Source organism: Heterodontus francisci, chromosome 12, assembly GCF_036365525.1.
Source record: "Heterodontus francisci isolate sHetFra1 chromosome 12, sHetFra1.hap1, whole genome shotgun sequence".
Taxonomy (NCBI): Eukaryota; Metazoa; Chordata; class Chondrichthyes; order Heterodontiformes; family Heterodontidae; genus Heterodontus; species Heterodontus francisci.
In genome coordinates this window covers 115,984,720-116,007,111 of record NC_090382.1, presented here as the reverse complement: position 1 = coordinate 116,007,111, position 22,392 = coordinate 115,984,720, and the positions used below count along the sequence as shown (strand labels likewise).

At 43.8% G+C, this 22,392-nt stretch overlaps 1 protein-coding gene across 3 annotated transcripts in view; it reads left to right on the top strand.

Annotated features, from left to right (window-relative positions):
• Positions 1 to 13,858, top strand: part of LOC137376081 (protocadherin-1-like) — a 382,929-nt gene extending 369,071 nt beyond the window's left edge. For 2 of the 3 annotated variants that reach the window (XM_068044100.1, XM_068044101.1), the window contains exon 4: positions 13,005 to 13,858. In XM_068044100.1, coding sequence (XP_067900201.1) covers positions 13,005 to 13,402 — 398 coding nt within the window. In that variant the 3' untranslated portion in view covers positions 13,403 to 13,858. The remainder of the gene's footprint in view (positions 1 to 13,004) is intronic. The other variant, XM_068044102.1, reaches the window with a different exon arrangement.
• Positions 13,859 to 22,392: the final 8,534 nt, after the last annotated feature.

Here is a 22,392-nt window from a genome sequence, read left to right as displayed (position 1 = left end):
GAGTTTCTGATTGTAGCCGGGGTATACAAAGGTGGACAGTCAACAGGCAGAATTTGAAGCTTTCCAGCTGGAATGGAGAGAGAGAGGGACCCCCACTTGGGTTTGTACTTGTCAGAGTTCAGATGCTTCTCCTTGCTGCTGCAGAGAAACACAAGGGGAGGGGATTGTCACATGACCATCACTTAGTGATTCAAGCATAGTAGTTAGCAGTATTTCTTCTTGCTAAATGAAAAATAACAAGCAGTTCCCTTAAACTTCCTGGGTCTTGGTTCTTGCTGGGATGTGCAGCCGTTTTGTCTCCCTCCTCACATGCCTTGCAATGTAGGATACAGTGTTACAAATTAGGTGGTCAACTGAAGCTGCTGGCAAATTCATCTCTTCTCTGTTCTTTTTAAATTTCTTTAAAAAAATACAAATTCAGATCTCCAGTCAGTGGATTAAAGGAAGTTATCAGTCAACAAAGCAAGTTGGCATGACAATGTGCACAAATTAGCTGCCGTGTTTCTACATTACAACAGTGGCTACACTTGAAAAAAAAATGTCATTGGCTATAAAGTGCTTTGGGACATCCTGAGGTTCTGAAAAGCATTATATAAATGCAAGTCTTCCTTTCGTTCATCCTTGCTCCTAAGTTGCCACAGATGGGGAGAGACCCAAAACCTAGAAACTGCACTTGTGACTGGAGCCAGAGGATTGAGTGCATGGGTTCTCCATTGCTTCTTGTGCAGCGAAACCTGAAATGTTAACAGTGCAGTCCACAGTGTCAAATGCTCACTGCAGAATTGCTTTACATATTGCAACTGAAATGTAAGTGTGTTAGCTTGGATCAGTTGGTAGGACACTTACCTCTGAGATCAAAAGATTATGGATCAAACCTCAAGACTTGGATCCATTGTTTTCAAAGCTGATCCTTCAATGCAGGTGCCATATTTTGAATGGGACATTAAACTGAGGCCCCATCTGCTTGTTCAGGTGGGTGTAAAAGATTCCATGATGCTGTATTAAGAAGTGCAGGGGGATCTGGTATACTTGCCAATGTTTTCCTCTCCTAACTATCATCATCGAAGATAGATTAACTGCTTCATCTTATTGCAGTTTGTGCGAGCTTGCTGTGTGCAAATTACCTGCCGTGTTTGTATGCATAATGACAGCAAGTGCACTTCAAAAGAAATTAATTAACTGTGAAATTCTTCCAGCATGCGAAAAGCACACTATAAATGCAAGTTACATTTGTTTGCTAAATGCTCCTGTGAAGTGCCTTTATGTCCTTTTTACCATGTTAAAGGCCCTATAGAAATGGAAGTTTTTGCTGTGGCTCAGAGTCAGTGTTTAATCCTTCACTGAAGTTCTGACAAGATCCAAACTGTGCTCACACAATGTTACTTTTCAGGGTCTTTATGCAAGGCCCCTCTCCACAAAAAAATTCCTTAATTAGAATTTCATGCAAATGTAAATAACAACAACAGAGCATGAGAGACCACTGCTGCCTGATATTGGGAGTTATTGTCAATGGTAATCGGAGGTCTCTGTCAGCTGGAGTCACTATTCTCTTTCTTTGTCAAGAGTGAAGTAAATGGTAAATCAATAAGAAGTGATTATAAGGTCTTTTCCATGGTTACAGGCCTGGTACTTGTGGCTGTTAGGACTTACTAATGTCTGCAGTTTCTATCTCTAGCCATTTTCGAGTAAAGCAGGGCTGTTGAATGAGGTGATTGATAAGTACCAATATCTGGTCAGAAGCTTGTCATCTGATTTGACAATCCTTCTTTCACCTGGACCCCCCAGCCTCTTTTTTTATTAATTCACGGGATGTGGGCATCCCTACTTGCCCTTGAGGTGGTGGTGGTGAGCTGCCTTCTTGAACTGCTGCAGTCTATGTTGGGTAGATACACCCACAGTGCTGTTAGTTAGGAAGGGAGTTCCAGGCTTTTAACCCAGTGACAGTGAAGGAATGGCGATGTAGTTCCAAGTCAGGATGGTGGGTGACTTGTCACAAACCTTCCTGTTTTTCTTCGCTTATTGTTACAACTGTAGTTGTTATCCCTCCAAACTTTCCTCTCTCATTCCTCCTAACTTTCAGATAGTCATCCTTATGCAGATTTCCTTCCCCGAATGCTTGCTGTATTGATATTGAGAATTACCACACCACCCTCAGTCTGGTGCTCCCCTCTTCCTCTCCTCCTGCCTCAGTCCCATCTTCCCCTCTACCTCTTCTCCTCCTCTGCTCCTCCCTTAGTCCTCTCAGTTCCTCCCCTCCTTCTCATGTGCTTTTCCCCTGCTCCCTCAGCCCCCTCTTTTCATCAGTTCTTCCTCTTCTCCTCCTCCCTCAGTTCTTCCCTTCTCCTCCCTCTCCTCCCTAAGTCCCCTCTTTCCCTCAGTTCCCCCCTCCTCCTCACCTCTGTCTCCTCTCCTCCCTCAGTCCCATCCTCCACTCAGTTCCTCTCCTCCCTATTTCCCTTAGTCCCATCTTCCCTTCCTCTCAGCTCTCGGCTTCACTCCTCCAACAAGCTACCGATTTTGAAAACTAAAACTCGGTGCCACTTAACGTCTCGACTCAATTACAGACCAGCCATAATCAAATTAAATGGTGGAGCAGACGCGAGGGGCTGAATGGGCTCCTCCCTTGCTAGAAGCCGGCGATTGACATTATCCTGTTTTTTACATTGCTAGTATATATGGCCTTTATAGCCATTCCAGGTGCTGCTCCACACACCACTGACCACCTCCAGGCGCTTACCCATTGTCTCTCGAGATAAGGAGGCCAAAGAAGAGTATATGTGGGACTTTTCTTGACCTTGGGGAAGATCTACGATTAGAAAATTAAATTGGCAAAAAGAAAGCTGTGGAAAAAAATAATTGGGGAATAAGTCCCCTTTTACATTGAGGTTGTGTCACTGGTGTTGGATGCTTGATTCTGCACTGCTGAAGATCACATTCCCATTGCTAGCAAATCTGACAGCAGGGATTGACGTGTGGTTCGTCGATTCCTGTGCTTGGCTCTGTATAAAAGCTGAGTTGGTTGCAGATTGAAATCCTAGCACATTACAGACACCAAGATGTCAGAACTTTAACCATTTGCAGCCGAGGCATGGTTTAGGAGGTGCTGACTGTAAGATTGAGGTTTGGGAGTCCATAGATACCCAAAGAAGGGGGTCAAGCTCGAAATGTGATTTTAAAATAGTGTATTAGGAAGCAACAGTTTAAATATAATGAATATTAAGAAGGAGCAGTTTAAGTATGATGATGCAGAAGCTAAATAGACAGAAAAGGCAACCTGTAATAGGGTTGAATGGATTACCGATCCCAGATCGTACGGTGGGGCAGAGCAATATTGGCATTCTCCCCGATGGATGAAGCAGCTGAGGTATAAGTGGTCTTCTTGAGTGAATCAATGTGTTAGGCCAAAGCCTGACACTCCTCCGAAGCCGAGCTTTAGGAACCTCCTCTTCTTTCCTTCAAAGACTATTTCCCTCCGGAGCACCTGTTTATCTACTTAATCTCTGGGGGCTGGTAGTTCACCCTACGTCAATCGCTTGTTCGAACCCTTCTCGCCAATGAATACAGGACAGGTAGCCAAGGTATTGGGGTCATCAACTCCCCCTTGTCCACCACTTCAGCTCGAGGGCAAATGCTAGCTTTCATTGGACACTTGTGCAGATAAGAGGGCACACAAGGCGCTAGAAGACTCCCTCGTATCTGCTTAGGAATGTTTGTGGTGTCTTGTGGTTTACATATAATCCCCTTGGGAATGTCATGCTCTTCTCCCCTATCTTATTTACACCAGTGATAACCCTGGTGTTAGGAACTGCTTCTCTGTCCCTTTTGAGAGAGAAAGGAAAACAGCTCCTCTGTGGGTCAGTTTCATACTCTGCCTACTGTTTCTATAAGAATTCTATATTAATCTGAGAAGTATTATTTCTTAAAGGGATCCCATTTCTTACAAGACTTGACTAGCCTCTGTATCCCCTCTTGACCTCATAGGCTGGTGTCCAGTGAAAAGACAAAAGCCTATACGTCTGGGGCCTGTTCGGTTTCAGGAGTTGCCAGAAGGTGCTAATTTGAGGGAAACACCAACTGCCTAATTGGACTCCACTCCAGATTTTGTTGGATTTACATCCTTAGCCATTAGCTCTTGATGTTGTTGTTAATGTTAATATTGAAGGCACTGACTGGCAAGGCCCAGATTGGCACAAAAGTAGGTATGATCTTGTCCTCCAGGTGAGCGAAGCAAACAGCTATATTCATCAAAGAGGCAAATGACAACTGCAATAAAAACAACTTTAAATTTATACGGTGTCTGCAAAGTAGTGATAGGACTGTGAGAGGTAAGAAAGTGGGAGAGGCGACTGAAAGGCACTTCACAGGTGTGTTACCAGACGAAATTTGACATTGTGCCACAAAGAAATGTTGGGGCAGGTGACCAAAGGTTTGGTCAGAGTTTTAAGGAGCATCTTAAGGGAATAGAGAGGGAGCAGCGGAGAGGTTTAGGGAGGGAATTCCAGAGCTGACGGCAGAGGCAGCTGAAGGTACGGCCACCAATGGTGGAACAAAGAAATCGGGGATGCTCAAAGCATCAAAGCCCTGCATAAAAGGGCCTCAGTATTATGTGATGCAATTTTATCCACATCCGTCACAAAGCTGCTGTTGTATTGGGTCTGAGAGAAATGTTTGTACGGGCCATTCCCAAAGCATGGATTCCTCACATCTAGCAGCAACCCAGATGTTAAAACCTCCCCACTTTAGTAATTTCTCCCCAACGCAGAGTTTGTTGAACCAGGCAGGTTTACACTGAGGCTGTCGCTGTTCTTTTGAAGTCCATGCTTTCAGAAACATGGGCCTAATCAACCTTGAGCACCTGCCCACCACCCTGTCCTAACCTCACCCTGACCCCAACACCATTACAAAAAGAGGCCTAAAGCCTCATTTTATGTCCCAAGCCTGGGCTCTTCACTACAGTTAAACATTTTAATTGATGGATTTCATGTTCATTTTTCAAAGAGCTTCCTGATCACATTCTGAAAAGGTTTAGTGAGGAAAATAGGAACAGGAGGAAGCCATTCAGCCCCTCGAGCCTGTTACACAGGAACAGGGGGAGGCCATTCAGCCCCTCGAGCCTGTTACACAGGAGCAGGAAGAGACCATTCACCTGCTCAGGCCTGCTCCGCCATTCAATTAAATTACAGCTGATCTGAAGCTCAAGTGTTTGCACAGTTATAGTTTATTCTAATAATGTTATTGCCTCATTATTACCTCCAGCTGATCATGTCCAGAGTTCTGGTAACCTGCAGCCTGTATATAACTTTGAAGCCCATTTTCAGTTTCTAAATTGAATTCAAACGGCAGCGATTGGGTTTGTCTACTGTCAACTGCATTAAAATTAAAAACTGTTGGAAATGCTCAGCAGGTCAGCTGCATCAACGGAGAGTGAGAGAGAGCTGGCTATTCAGGTCGATGGCTTTTCATCAGAACCACTTTCTAACGAAAGGTCATTGACTTGAAACCCTGTGTGTCTCCACTCCCCCCCCCCCCCCCCACTCTCTTTCTCTCCACAGATACTACCTGATCCGCTGAGGGTTTCTAACTATTTCTGATCTTATTTTAGATTTCCAGCATCTCAGTATTTTGATTTTTGGTATCTGAAGTTCTGCTAAACTCCCTCCAATGGTTCAGTTGGTAACTACACCACCCAAGTGTGGCTGTGGTGTCATACTGACCAAAGTCCCAAATTTAATAATCGGCCTTTGCTGGATTGCCTTAGCTTAAACCATCATACCTGTGCTGGCTCGTTTGAAGGAGTTATCCAATTAGACCCACATTCCTGATCATTTTCCCTCTAGCCCTCCAATTTTTCCCCATTAAATATTTATCCAGTTACATAACCATAATCCTGTGAATCCCTCCCCCACCTGGAAAATGTATACATGCCAATTAGATATGGGCTGCATCAGGCTTGCCTGTAATGATTCCCCACCTCTTGAAGATCGTAATGAACTTCAAGAGGACATAGGCTGATGGAATGGCAGAGACAAGGCAGCCAAAGTTCAACGCGGAGAAATGTGAGGTGATGCATTCTGGTAGGAAGAATGAGGAGAAACAATGGTTTAATTTGAAAGGGATGGCAAGAGGACAGAGATCTGGGGGTGTTTGTGCACAACTCTTTGAAGGACAGGTTAACAAAGCAGTTAATAAGACATATGGAACACTGCACTTCATAAACAAGACGTCGAGTGCAAAAGCCAGGAAGTTATACAAAACATTTAAAAAACACTAGTTTGGCCGCAGCTGGAGTTTTTCGTCCAATTCTGGGTACTATATTTTAGGACGGAAGTACTGGCTTTGCGGAAGATGCAGAAAAGATGAGGAATTACAGTTATGTGGGTAGACTGCAGAAGCTGGAATTGTTCTCCTTAAAGCAGAGAGGATTAAGAGGAGAATTCGATAGAGATGTTCATATTCATGAAGGCTTTATATAGAGTAAATAAAGAGAAACTGTTTCCAATGGCTGCAGGGTCAATAAATAAAGTCACAGATTAAAGGTGGTTGGCAAAAGAACCAGAGGCAACTTTTTAGATGAGGCAGAATGGATTATTAGCCAGCTTCAAGACAGAAAGCAGAGAGTGGGAGTAAAGGGTAGTTATTCAGCGTGGCTTAAGGTGGGAAGTGATGGTCCACAAGAATCAATGCTGGGACCACTGCTGTTCACAATTTACATTAACGATTTGGACTTTGGAATCAAAAACATTGAGGAAGACTGCAACAACTTACAGGAGGACATTAATAAACTTGAAGAATTGGCAAACAATTGGCAAATGAAGTTCGACACAGATAAATGTGAGGTAGTATATTTTTTGGCAGGAAGAATAGGGAGGTCACTTATTACTTGGAAGGTCCAAGGCTCGGTAGGGGAGAGGAACAAAGGGATCTCCGAGAGAAATACACCAATCACTAAAAGTTGCATCATAGGTTAGCAAGTCCGTTGTTACAACTGGGTGAGGAAGGGGTCTCAGGCTCCCCTCTTACCCCTTTCCTGGTTTGGCCGTAACAGGGTTTAGCTTTTGAAACACCGTGTTTTTAGCTTCACCTCAGTGAGTCTTTGTTCACTGCCCACTAATGGTAATTGTAAATGAACCAATCAGACATGCTTTCTTAGGTTTGAACAGGAAAGATGTAAGTTTATTAACCGTAACACTCTAACTCAGTTGAAGTTACTAAAAATACGTGACGCAACCATGCTAGCATGCATACGCGATAAACACACACACAAATAGATACAGAGGAGGAGAAAGAATTAAAGGGGGAGGGTTTGGAATAGTAGATGGAATTCAGTTACTGTCTTTAGTTTTGTTGTAAAGTCTTTGATTGAAGTTAAGTCTTGCAGTTCTCATTGGGGCCCAGTGCACACTTTCAAACTTGTTTTGCTGGTGCCCAAAGGCTGCAGGGGTCTTCTATCTTGAGGCTTAAGTTGCTTCCGTGGGTCCCTGGAACTTAACTAGAGAGAGAGAGAGACACGAAGAGAGCAGTGCTTTCTTCTTAAAGTTCAATTGCAGTCTGCCCAAACCTTTCTGTGAGGCACAATTCAAACAATTCCCAGGTTGGCCAGCAGGTTAGTCATGTGACCAGCTCTTTGTTTGACACAGCATTGCCTGTGAGGGTTGTTGATTCTTCAAAGCTTACTAGACATACTCAGTAGGGTGCGGGGTGGGGGGTGGGGGGGGGAGGCGGGACGGTGGTGGAATGCTGGTTCTTACACAGACAATGACCTTCAATGTCTTTTGATCATCACTATTGACAAAATCCATCCGACTAATTGAACCAGGGAGCACTTCCATTGTCACTCGTTGCAACTGTCTCTGATAATGCAAATGTGCAGTCATGTTTTCAGCCATTCAGCTCTGTGGTCTTTTTAAACAAGCTATGTTCAATGTCCAGTAAGATTTCAAATAGTGTTCCATATGATGAAATTAGTATGTTTCCATTTGGCAGGTGTGGTTTTGTCACACCATAAAAAAAGCAAACCAAATGCTAGGCTTTATTTCTAGAGAAATAGAATTGAAAAGGTTATGCGAAACCTATATCGAACCTTGATTCGACCACATTTAGAGTACTGTGTGAAGTTCTGTTCACCATATTTTCTTTGGCCTCCTTGTCTCGAGAGACTGGAGGTGGTCAGTGGTTTGTGAAGCAGCGCCTGGAGTGGCTATAAAAGCCAATTCTAGAATGACAGGCTCTTCCACAGGTGCTGCAGATAAAATTGGTTGTCGGGGCTGTTACACAGTTGGCTCTCTCCTTGCGCTTCTGTCTTTTTTTCCTGCCAACTGCTAAGTCTCTTCGACTCGCCACGGTTTAGCCCCACCTTTATGGCTGCCCATCAGCTCTGGCGATCCTTGGCAATTGACTCCCACGACTTGTGGTCAATGTCACACGATTTCATGTCGCGTTTGCAGACGTCTTTAAAGCGGAGACATGGACGGCCGGTGGGTCTGGTACCAGTGACGAGCTCGCTGTACAATGTGTCCTTGGGGATCCTGCCATCTTCCATGCGGCTCACATGGCCAAGCCATCTCAGGCACCGCTGGCTTAGTAGGGTGTATATGCTGGGGATGTTGGCCGCCTCGAGGACTTCTGTGTTGGAGATACGGTCCTGCCACCTGATGCCAAGGATTCTCCGGAGGCAGCGAAGATGGAATGAATTGAGACGTCGCTCTTGGCTGACGTACATTGTCCAGGCCTCGCTGCCGTAGAGAAAGGTACTGAGGACACAGGCTTGATACACTTGGACTTTTGTGTTCTGTGTCAGTGCGCCATTTTCCCACACTCTCTTGGCCAGTCTGGACATAGCAGAGGAAGCCTTTCCCATGCGTTTGTTTAATTCTGCATCTAGAGACAGGTTACTGGTGATAGTTGAGCCTAGGTAGGTGAATTCTTGAACCACTTCCAGAGCGTGGTCGCCAATATTGATGGATGGAGCATTTCTGATGTCCTGTCACCATATTATACAACGAATATAGAGAGCGCAGAGAAGATATGCAAGGGTGATACCAGAAATGCATGGGTGTACGTATCAGGAAAGGATGAACAGGCTGGGTCTGTTTTCTCTTGAAAAAAGAAGGCTGAGGGGAACCTAATAGAGATCTTTAAAATTATGAAAGGTTTTGATAGAATAGATACAGAGAGAATGTTTCCACTTGTGGGGAAGAGCATAACTAGAGGCCATTGATATAAGGTAGTGACCAAGAAATCCATTAGGGAATTCAGAAGAAACTTCTTTACCCAGAGAGTGGTGAGAATGTGGAACTCGCTACCACAGGGAGTGGTTGAAGCAAATAGTTTAGATGCATTTAAGGGGAAACCAGACAAGCACATGAGAGAGAAGTGAATAGAGTTACAATGATCGATTTAGATGAGGAAAGATATGAAGAATTTGGAACATAAATGCTAACCTGGACTGGTTGGGCTGAATGGCCTGTGTCTGTGCTGTATATCCTATGTAATCCTGTGTAAACATGAGGAAAAACTTTTTTATGCAATGAGTGGTTAGGATTTGGAATGCATTGCCTGATAAGAGTGGTGGAAGCAGATTCAGGAGTGGTTTTCAAAAGGGAATTGGATAAATATTTGAGGGAGAAAAGAATTGCAGGGATAGGGGGTAAAAGCAGGGAACTGGGACTAACTGGGTTGCTCTTCAAAAGAGCTGGCGAAACTCAATGGGCCGAAAAGTCTTATATCCTGTGCTACTTTATAATCATCACCCTTCCAACACTCAGTTTCCAAACTCAACCGTTAACATTAGACATCTGAGCAGTGGAACAAAGGGTGAATGGCACCTGCATAACTGTATTCCACCATCAGTCAGTGTATTTAAGAGAGCAAATTGCTGAGAATGCTTTTCTCAGTTGCTGTGCTTTTTTATGTCTGCTTTGTATTAAATTGGCGGAGTAGTTATCTGGCTGATTTTTCGTGTGTGTCTTCAGCAGTGCTTCATTGACAGGTGACAGTCTGTTATTTGTTTGCCAGTCTGAGGGAGTATTTTCACTGTGAATGGTAATAAATTACTAATGTTAGCTTTTCAGAAATGCCTTGTTTTCATTAACCCGATAAAGGCCATTGTGGTTAGATTCCATTCTCCGGCTCATCATTTGGCCATAACAGGAGAGGGGAAAGCGGATGGCAGGCCAGAGGCTGGGTTAGCACCGCAGCCTCTCAGCTCCAGCGACCCGGGTTCAATTCTGGGTACTGCATGTGTGGAGTTTGAAAGTTCTCCCTGAGTCTGCGTGGGTTTCCTCCGGGTGCTCCGGTTTCCTCCCACATGCCAAAGACTTGCAGGTTGATAGGTAAATTGGCCATTATAAATTGCCCCTAGTATAGGTAGGTGGTAGGGAAATATAGGGACAGGTGGGGATGTGGTAGGAATATGGAATTAGTGTAGGATTAGTATAAATGGGTGGTTGATGGTCGGCACAGACTCGGTCGGCCGAAGGGCCTGTTTCAGTGCTGTATCTCTAATAAAAAAAAACTCTGATATTTGAGCTTTAGTAAATCATTGAGCACTTTAATAACTGTAACAGCAGAAGTCACAGAGCAGTAGTGCAATGTCACTGCCTGATAGGGCGGTGGAAGCAGACTCAACAGTAATTTTCAAAAGAGAATTAGGTAAATACTTGAGAAGGAAAGGTTTGTTGGGGTATGTGGAAAGAGCAGGGGAATGGGACTAATCAGAAAGCACAGGTATGATGGGCTGAATGGCCTCTTTCAGTGCATTTATGATCCTATGATTCTTATTAAATATACATATAATGGCTTTAAATATATTCAGGTTTTATATCTAACTGATTTAATTTGTACCCCTTTCTGATAAAACAATAACATGTCACTGTAATGTCTCTCAACAACAACTTGCATTTGTATAGTGTCTTTGGTGTAGTAAGATGTTATAAGGCATTATAAAGCAAAATTTGACTCCAATCCTCATAAGGGGATATTAGGGCAGATGACCAAAAGTAAGCTAGGTTTTTAAAAAATACCTTAAAGGAGGAGAAGCAGAGAGGTTTAGAGAAGGAATTCTGGAGTTTAGGGCATAGACAGCTGGAGGCACGCCCACCAATGGTGGAGCGATTAAATTTGGGGATGCTCAAGAGACCAAAATTAGAGGAGTGCAGATATCTCGATGGTTTTTGGGGCTGGAGGAGATTACAAAGATAGGGAGGGGTGAGGCAATGGAAGGACTTGAACGCAAGGATGAGAATTTTAAAATAGAGGCATTGCTTAACTGGGAACCAGTGTAGGTCAGTGAGCACAGGGGTAATAGGTGAACACCACTTGGTCCGATTAAGGATACGGACAGCAGAGTTTTGGATAACCTCAGGTTTATGGAGCGTAAAATGTGGGAAACCAGCCAGGAGTACATTGGAATTGAAGTCGAGAGGTAATGAAGGCATGAATGAGGGTTTCAGCAGCAGATGAGCTGAGGCAGGGACGGAGTCAGTGATGTCACGGAGGTGGAAATAGGCAAACTTTCTGATGGTGCAGAAATCTGGTCCCTGACCATACCCCATTTATATGCCTTCTAGAGACCGTGTTCTGAAGCGTCATGTCTTGCTGGGGTCATACCTCGTGTGTGTGTTCCTTGAGTTTTATTTTCCTCTATTCTTCCAATGAAGAAAACATTCTGTTTTCTGGAGTGCCCACTTCATTAATCTGTCACCATGGTGCCCAAACCATGTTGATTATTATTTTCTTGTTTGTGTCAACATTTCGCATATCTTCTGATTTCCCCACAGAGTGGCTGGGTACACGGTCAGCAAACTGTTCCACCTCTTCCAGTCTGAGTTAACAAAAGATGGGTGAAGCAACCCAGGGAATTATATTATCTTTCTGCTCTCCCCCTCCACAAAACCTCTGTGTCTTTTTCTCTCCTCCTCTCGTTGTACAAATCCTCATTGTGCCTCCTCGACCAAGCTCAGATGTGAGTCTGGAAGATGGTTTTTGGGGACATCGCAACTGGTCCTAAGTTTGTTGACATTCACCATCTTACACTATTACTTAGCAGCACTGCTCATTGGGTGACCTTTCGCATTGTTGACATGGTTGGCACTAGTTACACAGCACAGAGCTGGAATTAGATCTGATCCCTTTCTGCTGGCCAGTGCACTGGGCTTGTTCACAAGATGGTTGGATGCTGTAAGAGGGACATGATGTTCTGAAAGAACCAGATAAAACGGGCTGAAGGTCCTTCTTCATCAGAACCTAGCTTGTTCTGCTCAGTTCCACACTCAGTGGTTACAATTATCTACTTAACCATCGAGCAGGATTGAAAAAGCTTTTATCATTAATAAAAGAGTGAACATGATTAATAGTGTTCCACAGTCAAAGGGCTGGAGATTTTTCTCACTGTATCTGTAAGCATACTGTTCAAAAATAACCTGAATTGACATCCTGATTACCCAGCCTGCTGAATATATTTCTGTATCCCATCCCAGCCTCCCATCTTCTACCTTCCATAAACCTGACCTCATTTAAAACTCTGCTGCTCGCAGCAAATCCTGTTCACCCATCACCCCATGTCTTCGCTGACCTAAATTGGCCCCCAGTCCAGCAACACCTCGAATTTAAAATTCTCATCGTTCTGTTCAAATCCCTGCAAGCCTTGCCCCTCCCTATCATTGTTATCCCCTACAGCCCTGTAACCCGCCCAGAACGCTATGTTTCTCCAATCTTGCCCTCTTGCACATCCCCAATTTCGGTCGGTGGATGTGCCTGTCTAGGCCCGAGGCTCTGGAACTCCCTACCTGAACCTCTCTGCTCCTTTTAAATGATCATCAAAAGTTACCTCTTTCACCTCGCGTTTGTTCACCTATCTTCATATCTTAAGTGGCTCGGTGTCATTCTTTCTGTTAGCACCTTGTGGAATTTTACTGCGTTAAAGCCACTATATAAATGTAAGTTGTAGTTGTTAAATGAGAATGGGCAACAGGCTGGAAACTAACATTTTTGTTTTTCCTTTATATATGCCTATGTAGATCTCAGACCGCTGCCTGACGTGGCTATGACTGGGAATTGCACAAGAGAATGCACAGAATTTGGTCACTCTGATTCTTGCTGGATGCCAGGCCAACCGAGCCCCAACAGGAAGCAGAAAAACACCCCCAAACTTTCCACCTTTGTGCCTTACGAAGAACGGGGGAGCCAGGATCATCTCACCAACGTGAGCCCACAGATCATGGAGGATGGCAATGCCAAGATGGCCAACATCCGCTTCATACCGACACACAGTGCCTTCCGCAGTTCGAACCACGAGCCTAACAAGGACTCAGCTATGGAGGAAATCCCACTCACCCAACCCCCTGACTACCAGCACACATCTGGCCCCGCCCCGCCAAGTTCCAAGAGGGAGATTTATCTGTAAGGAGTGACGGAGCCTGCTCTGTGCCTATTTGAAGCTGTTTTATAACCACACAGAAATTCAAGAGTTAAGACGAAAACAGCAAAGAGGAGCATATGGTGGAAACAAATTATATACAAAGGCTTTATTGTCCGCTGTACAATTCTACTGCAGACTTGAATTTCGGAGAATGGACGGGATTGAAATGGGGCTGTTCCAATTGCGTATTGTGCAGGGTTTTCCATACCATTGGCAGGGTCTCCACTCCAGCTAGCGCCAACAGTGGAGAAATAACACAAGCGGATCAGCAGTCAAAACCCAAACCTGACTTCGGTGACTCACTAATCGTTTCTGTCGCTGCCGAACTTTTTAACCGCATGCGATCGATTCCTTTTATTTTGATTTTTTTTTTGTTCTTGTTTCTTGTGCGTGTGTGTGCGTGTGTGGTGGGAGTGGGGTGGGGAGTGGATAAATATGGTTGATTCATGTCATTCATGTGGGTGGTGGTGGGGGAGGGGAAAACCAAAAATGAAAACAGACACTCTTGTAGATCTAGAACTTAGCGCGTTAGTGCTTAAATCTCGTTATCGAACACTCGTCTGGCACACGTTTGCCCTAACCGCAGGGACCAATCAGCACAGAAGCGCACAAGCGTGGCTGTACTTTTGTGTAAATATAACCTTCAGATGATATATGAATTGCATCTCGTGTGGTTCAGAGGTCGGGAGACTAAAATCATTTCCACCTTTTCCTGTTGTTCAGCAGCGTGAAGCAAAACAATCTTAAGTTGTGTTCATTCTTTTTCTTCATGTAAATAATTTGAAAGGTAGAGATGAAAAGACATTTCATAAAGTGTAACTGCAGGATTAGTTCAGTGACCTGTTTAAGTAGGCAGTAGTTCATTGTGACCGTTGCTCTTTCTGCTACTCATTGTTGTTCTGAATACAGGCGCTGGAGAACCACAACCATTTTCCATTCCGCTACTCACTGTTTTCTCCTTTTTTCCTCAAAAAAAACATAACTTGCTGTTTTAAGTTTCATCATTTACATGAAAATTGTGGCCTCTGATGCCACTTTATTTGAAATCGCACCGTTGAAAGGAAGGTGTATACTTCAGGACCCTTGTCCGTGGTCCTGTGGGATGGTCGCAGCCATTTCTGGATTTGACGTCTGCTCTTGCTGAAGGTATATGGCTTGCACCGTTAATGTGAACATTTCACTCTTCTCTCAGCGCAGAGTACAAGAATTGATGTCGGAGCCATGGCCTTGTCAGCTTTCCATAAGAGAATCCATCATTTTGAATGGCATATTAGCCGTCAGTGGGCACCAGACTCTGTGATAGTGCTTACCTTAATGATAGAAGTGTGATTCGGGGTGGGGAGGGGATGTGTGGGTATGTGTGTGTGTGTGTGTGTACATATGTATGTGAGTGTATTTGTGTGCACGTATGTGTGTATATGAGTGGGTGCGCATGTATTGTGTGCATGTGGCACATGTGTACGCATGTGTGTGCGCACGTGTATATGTGCGCACACGTGTGCGTGCATGCGCATATGTGCTTGTGTGTGTGTGGGCACACACATGTGTGTGTGTGTCTATATCATGTGTGAGCATGTGTGTGTGTGTGTCTATATCATTGGCATTGATCTCCCAGAGGAAGGTGAGGGGAGAAAAGATGCTTGATCAGCATTGGCTGCAGCTGCATAACACATGACAAGCGATGCAGTTGTGGTCTCCTCCCCCTGCTACCCAAATGGGCAAGTATTGTTACAATACTTTTCGATGTTCTTATTATGCAATGGTCAATGTGCCAATTTTATAAAAGTATCTTCTTCTGGTCTAAACACTGGTTTGAGCTTATGGTGGTAAATTCATTATGGGTTTGGACAGATGGCTTTGACATACTGATGTCCTACTAAAGTTTATTCAAATGGTGAAAGTGGGAAATATCTTTTACCATCAAATAAATACTGACAAAACCCCCAACTATCATCAAGTCCATTCCATTGCCCAGGGTCAGGGCAGCTTATGGAATTTTCAACTAATTTAATGACCAATTACGGATCACAGCTCTGCTACCTACCTATCACTCATTTTAACATGTTCGTTTAATGACCCAACCACTTTTCTCTGATTATGGTCTTAATTCTGGTCATTATTTCCAAATACTGCCCCCTTTCCAGTTGTACCCACTTCCCAACTTGTGAAACTTGATTCAGAGACGATGGTGTATATGTGTAAAAAACAAGTTATGTTAGCATGATTATTGCTCTGTTGTCACAAAATATTTGCATTCTTCTTTGTGTGTATGTATTTTCTTTTGTTTCAACATCTGTGATAGAGCCCTGCTAAATCTGTAATCAGACCTCATCCCTTTCAGATCCAGAATTCCCAAGCTTTGTGACTGGAGGGAAGCAGTACTCACTTTGTGCCTTGTTATATGAAAGGGTGGAGAGAAGAACAGGGATGAGCAGTAAAAGGGAGGTGGGATGGTCCTTCTAAGCTTCTAACTGTAATCTGCAGTGCTCTTCACATGTAAGATTAGTCAAGACTGAGGGTCCATTTTTGAGCAAACAAGGGAAAATCTTGGTATTAAAATTGATGGAACTCGCAGCACAAAATTATAGTTAATTTCCAAATCAGACTGAAACCTTACATTGAAAGTTTTAGCAGAAGTCAATCGAGCTGTACACTTTGAATCTATCCCATAAACACTGGATTTGCATTCTTAGGAAATTTGGGCTTCAGTTTTTCTGATTGTATAAGATAGAAGGTATTCTGGAGATCTGAAAGATGTACTGTTCAAGGCAGGAATGCTATATTATTTCCAGAGCTCTGTCATCTTCAATTCTCAGGAAGTAGTGGAGGGACTTAGTATTCCTCCAGTAAAGGTTGCTTGGCAGTTGATGGTATCAATGTAGGCTTCTCAGCTGCCTACATTCTCAAGGTTGACGCTATTCCTTTAGTCACCAAGGCTGGTCAGCACATTGAGCTGGGACTGTGATCGGAAAACAACCAACAAGATGTAGTTAACCTTCACCACCCCAAGCCTCCAGTCAGAGGTCTTTGCTGGAAAGTTTAGTCAAAGTTAAGCGTCCGTTTAGGGAGATTGGAGCTGAAATGTTAAAGGTGCCTTGTAATATAACTAAGCTGCAGTTTGCCTGATGTGGGAGTCTTGTGATTAGAATAGGTACAACAACAAACTGAGAAAATAAAGCCTCCAGAACCAAGATCGTACAGATACCAAAAATCCCCAACAGGGTTTGAGGTGGCAGGAAGACCAAACGGGATCTTAAGAGGCCACTTCTCCTGCATTCATAAGTGGAGGTAGCTGATGCATTTTTTTGTGTTTCATTCAATGAAAATGGATACAATGGTAGATTGTATATGTATTTATGAAGTATTGTGTTGCGATGTAGCTAGCCATGTGATACCCTGGACCAGAAACACAGCAGCACATGCACCTGTAGAAGGACCAATACATTTAATGAGTCTGTACCATATATCTTGCTAGCACCCTGAAACAGTCCCACGATGGGTTAATTTTAGGGGTGGGGTGGAGGGGGTGGTGGGTGGAAGGCAGAGTCCATGAGATTTGGCTAGAAGCAGCAGCCGCTGTTTAAATCATTTGAACTTCAATGTTGGTTCTATTTATATAATTAATTTAATTGCTTGTATGCCATGTTTTTGTACAGTTTTATGTACATGCAAATGTTGCTTTTATATAAAAACAAAATCAGCAAATGGAAGTATGTTACTATTTTTAGATGGGGTTTAATGTGTAATCAAAACCATATTGTTAAAGGTGTTTGGAAACACATGTAATGCTTTAATAGTTAATCCACTGGCTTCCTATGTTACTTATGAGATTTGCACGGGCAGTGAGCACATTTCTTGATTTATATCTATTATTTTTTCTATTGTTAAGCATGTAAACAAATTCTTGGCCCTCATTTGCCGAGCAATCAACAGAGAGAAGACAAAATCATTGTAATTATTCCTTCCTCAAAGCTTTACAATAAAATGGGAAAATAAGCAGTCTGTTGTCCTTGAGATTTCTCTCTCATCGAAGGGATTCTGGGCAGGAGGTGTGTGTTAATTGTATATCAATTGTGTTTAATTGTATGCAGGTGGAGGGCATTAATTAGGATTTCACTTGAGCACATATATAGAGTCACTTACACAACCTCACCCAAGTTTCAGTTTGGAGGTGGAGGCTCGTAATGTTTCACTCTGTAAATAAATGTTGGACTGAGTAAAGATTGGCTCCAGTGTCATCCTTCACCAACTGGCTTTCTGGAATATTACATAGGAGCAAAGGATTGTTGTGTGAAGGTGAAGGTTGGAAACTAAAAAAAATTTCAGAGAGAAGCTTACAATCCCGGTCGCCTTTGGGAGAAATGGTCCAAAGCTTATGAGTGGAAGAATTAAGTGAATAATTGGACAGGGGTTATGTCCCTACCAAAGAGCAAACCAGGTATGTCCTTGGCTTTATCGCTTCCCACCAGAAGTAAACATAGAAAAGGAGCAGGAATAGGCCATTTGGTCCATCGAGCCTGCTCCGCCATTCATTATGATCATGGCTGATCATCCAACTCAGTAAGCTGTTCTGGCTTTCGCCCCATACCCTTTGATCCCTTTAAACCCAAGAACTATATCGAACTCCTTTCTGAAAACATTCAATGTTTTGGCCTCAACTGCTTTCTATGGTAGTGAATTTCAAAGCTAGGTGAAGAAATTTCTCCTCATCTCAGTCCTGAAAGGTTTACCCCGTATCCTGAGACTATGACCCCTGATTCTGGACTCCCCCACCATTGGGATCATCCTTCCTGCATCTACCCTGTCAAGGCCTGTTAGAATTTTATAGGTTTCTATGAGATCCCCCCTCAATCTTCTGAACTCCAGCAAATCTAATCTGAACCGACTCAATCTCTCCTCGTATGTCAGTCCTGCCATCCCAGGAATCAGTCTGGTGAACATTCGCTGCACGCCCTCTATAGCAAGAACATCCTCCGATAAGGAGACCAAATCTGCACACAATATTCCAGGTGCGGCCTCACCAAGTCCCTGTATAATTGCAGCAAGACATCCTTGCTTCTATACTCGAATCCTCTTGCTATATAGGCCGACATACTATTTGCCTTTTTTAATGCCTGTTGTACCTGCATGCTTACCTTCAGCGACTTGTGTACGAGAACACCCAGGTCTCACTGAATATTCCCCTCTCTCAGTTTATAGCCATTAAGAAAATAATCTGCCTTCCTGTTTTTGCTACCAAAGTGGATAACCTCACATTTATCCACATTATACTGCATCTGCCATGCATTAGCCCACTCACTCAACTTGTCCAAATCACCCTGAAGCCTCTCTGCATCCTCCTCACAACTCACCCTCCCACCCAGTTTTGTGTCATCTGCAAATTTGGAGATATTACATTTAGTTCTCTCATCTAAATTGTTAATTTATATTGTGAATAGCTGGGGTCCTAGCACCGATCCCTGCGGTACCCCACTAGTCACTGCCTGCCATTCGGAAAAAGAGCCATTTATCCCTACTGTTTGTTTCCTGGCGGCCAACCAATTTTCTATCCATCGCAATACACTACCCCCAATCCCATGCACTTTACTTTTACACGCTAATCTCTTATGTGGGACTTTGTCGAAAGACTTCTGAAAGTCCAAATAAACTACATCCACTGGCTCCCCCTCATCAACTCCACTAGATACATCCTTGAAGAATTCCATTAGATTTGTCAAGGATGATTTCCCTTTCGTATACCCATGCTGACTCTCTCCGATTCGACCACTGTTCTCCAAGTGCTCTGCTGTAAAATCTTTGATAATGGACTCTAGAACTTTCCCCACTACCGACATCAGGCTGACTGGTCTATAATTCCCTGCTTTTTCTCGCCATCCCTTTTTAAATAGCGGGGTTACATTAGCTACCCTCCAATCTGTCGGAACTGTTCCAGAGTCTATAGAATCTTGGAAGATGACCACCAATGCATCCACTATTTCTAGGGCCACTTCCTTAAGTACTCTGGGATACATACCATCAGGCCCTGGGGATTTATCGGCCTTCAATCCCATCAATTTCCCCAACACCATTTCTCTACTAATACTGATTTCTTTCAGTTCCTCTCTCTCACTAAGCCCTGTGTTCCCCAACATTTCTGGTATGATATTTGTGTCCTCTATGAAGACAGAACCAAAGTATGCATTTAGTTGGTCAGCCATTTCTTTTTTTCCCCACATAAATTCCTCTGTTTCTGACTGTAAGGGACCTACATTTGTCTTCACCAATCTTTTTCTCTTCACATACCTATAGAAACTTTTACAGTCAGTTTTTATGTTCCCCGCAAGCTTGCTTTCGTACTCTATTTGCCCCTTTTTAATCAATCTCTTGGTCCTCCTTTGCTGAATTCTAAACTGCTCCCAATCCTCAGGTCTGTTGTTTTTCCTGGCAAATTTATATGCCTCTTCCTTTGATCTAATGCCATCTCTAATTTCCCTTGTAAGCCATGGTTTGGCTACCTTCCCTGTTTTACTTTTGCGCCAGACAGGAGTAAACAATTGTTGCAGTTCATCCATGCGCTCTTTAAATGTTTGCCATTGCCTATCCACCGTCATCCCTTTAAGTAACGTTTCCCAATCCGTCATGGCCAACTCGCGCCTCATACCTTCGTAGTTTACTAAGATTCAGGACCCTAGTCTCTGAATCAACTAAATCACTCTCCATCTTGATGCAGAATTCTCTCATATTATGGTCGCTCGTTCCCAAGGGGTCTTGCACCACCAGATTGTCAATTATTCCTCTCTCATTATACAATAGCCAGTCTAGGATGGCCTGTTCTCTAGTTGGTTCCTCAACGTATTGGTCCAGAAAACCATCCCGTATACACTCCATGAATTCCTCCTCTATGGTATTGTGACTAATTTGATTTGCCCGTTCTATATGCAGATTAAACTCACCCATAATTACAGATGTTCCTTTATCGCATGCATCTCTAATTTCCTGTTTAATGCCATTCCCAACATCACCACTACAGTTTGGGGGTTTATATACAACCCCCACTAACGTTTTTTGCCCCTTAGTGTTTCTCAGCTCTACCCATACTGATTCCACATCATCAGAGCTAATATCTTTCCTCACTATTGTGTTAATTTAATCTTTAACCAGAAATTCAACTCCACCGCCTTTTACTTTTTGTCTGTCCTTCCTAAATACTGAATATCCTTGGATGTTCATTTCCCATCCCTGGTCACCTTGCAGCCGTGTCTCCGTAGTCCCGACTATATTATACCCGTTTACATCTATTTGCGCGATTAATTCATCCACTTTATTGCGAATACTCCGCGCGTTAAGGCACAAAGCCTTAAGGCTTGTCTTTTTAACATTACTTGTCCTCTTCCCAATATTTTTCACTGTGGCCCTGTTTGATTCTGGCCCTTGATTTCTCTGCCTATCACTTTTCTTATTCCCCTCACCGGCTTTTGTTCTTGTCTTTGATTCCCCCCTCTGACTCCTTGCAAAGGTTCACCTCCCCCTGCCATTTTAGTTTAAATCCCCCCTCCCACCCCAACCACTCTAGCAAATACTCCCCCTAGGACATCAGTCCCGGTCCTGCCCAGGTGTAACCTGTCCTGTTTGTACTGGTCACACCTCCCCCTGAACCGGTCCCAATGTCCCAGGAATCTAAAACCCTCCCCCTCACACCATCTCTTCAGCCACGTATTCATCCGATATATCCTGCTATTTCTACTCTGACTAGCACGTGGCACTGGTAGTAATCCTGAGATCACTACCTTTGAGGTCCTACTTTTCAACTTACTTCCTAACTCCCTATATTCTGCTTTTTGGGACCTCATCCTTTTTTTTTTACCTATGTCGTTTGTACCAATGTGTACCGTGACCACTGGCTGTTCACCTTCCCCCTTCAGAATGTCCTGTAACCGCTCTGAGACATCCTTGACCCTAGCACCAGGGAGATTACATATCATCCTGGAGTCTCTTTTGCAGCCACAGAAATGCTTATCTAGTCCCCTTACAATTGAATCTCCTATAATTATTGCATTCCCACATGTTTTACTCCTCCCCTGTGCAGCAGAGCCAACCGTGGTGCAACGAATTGGGCTGTTGCTGCTTTCCCGTGAGAGGCCATTCCCCCCAACAGTATCCAAAGCAGTATACCTGTTTTGCAGGGGAATAGCCACAAGAGATTCCTGCACTGCCTGCCTAGACCTCTTGCTCTGCCTGGTGGTCACCCATTCCCCTCCTGCCTGTGGGGTCGGAGCCTGCGGTGTGACCACCTCTCTATATGTGCTATCCACGATACTCTCTGCCTCGTGGATGCTCCACAGTGTCCCAGCTACCACTCCAGCTCCGAAACCCGGGCTTCCAGGAGCTGCAGCTGGACACACTTCCTGCACACATGCTGGTCCCGGGCACTGGAAATGTTCCCGGCTTCCGACGTGGAGCATGAGGAGCACACCACGTCTTCGAGCTCTCCTGCCATGACTTAACTCTTTAAATTAAGTTAAACCTTCTGGAAGATCTTAATGTCCAATAATATCAGTTACTCTAGGACCCTTCCTCCCCGGTCCTCATTACTACAGAACTCCCCAAAAAAACCACTACTTACTTTATTTGAAATAAACTTTAAACTTTTAAGCTTTTCTTACCTGAGATACGTACCCAGCTATTTGGAGCTATTCCCTAACAGCAGTCACTCACCAATCACCTTGCAGCTCTTCCTGTGATGATTGTTGACTTTTTTTCTTTTTTTTCAAACCTCTGGTGCACTGGAAGAGGTCCGACTGCTGTCACACAGGTCCGCTCCACTCTGGTCCGCTCCGCTCCCGGAAGTAATATCAGAAATAAAATATTTTGTGAGTTTGATGCCCGTCAGTTGGATACTCATGAAGCTTTGGGTGTACTATTAGAATTCTTGGATGATATTTACAAGAAAGATGATTTATTGAATGCCTATGAGGCATGGTCAGACTGTGATAGAT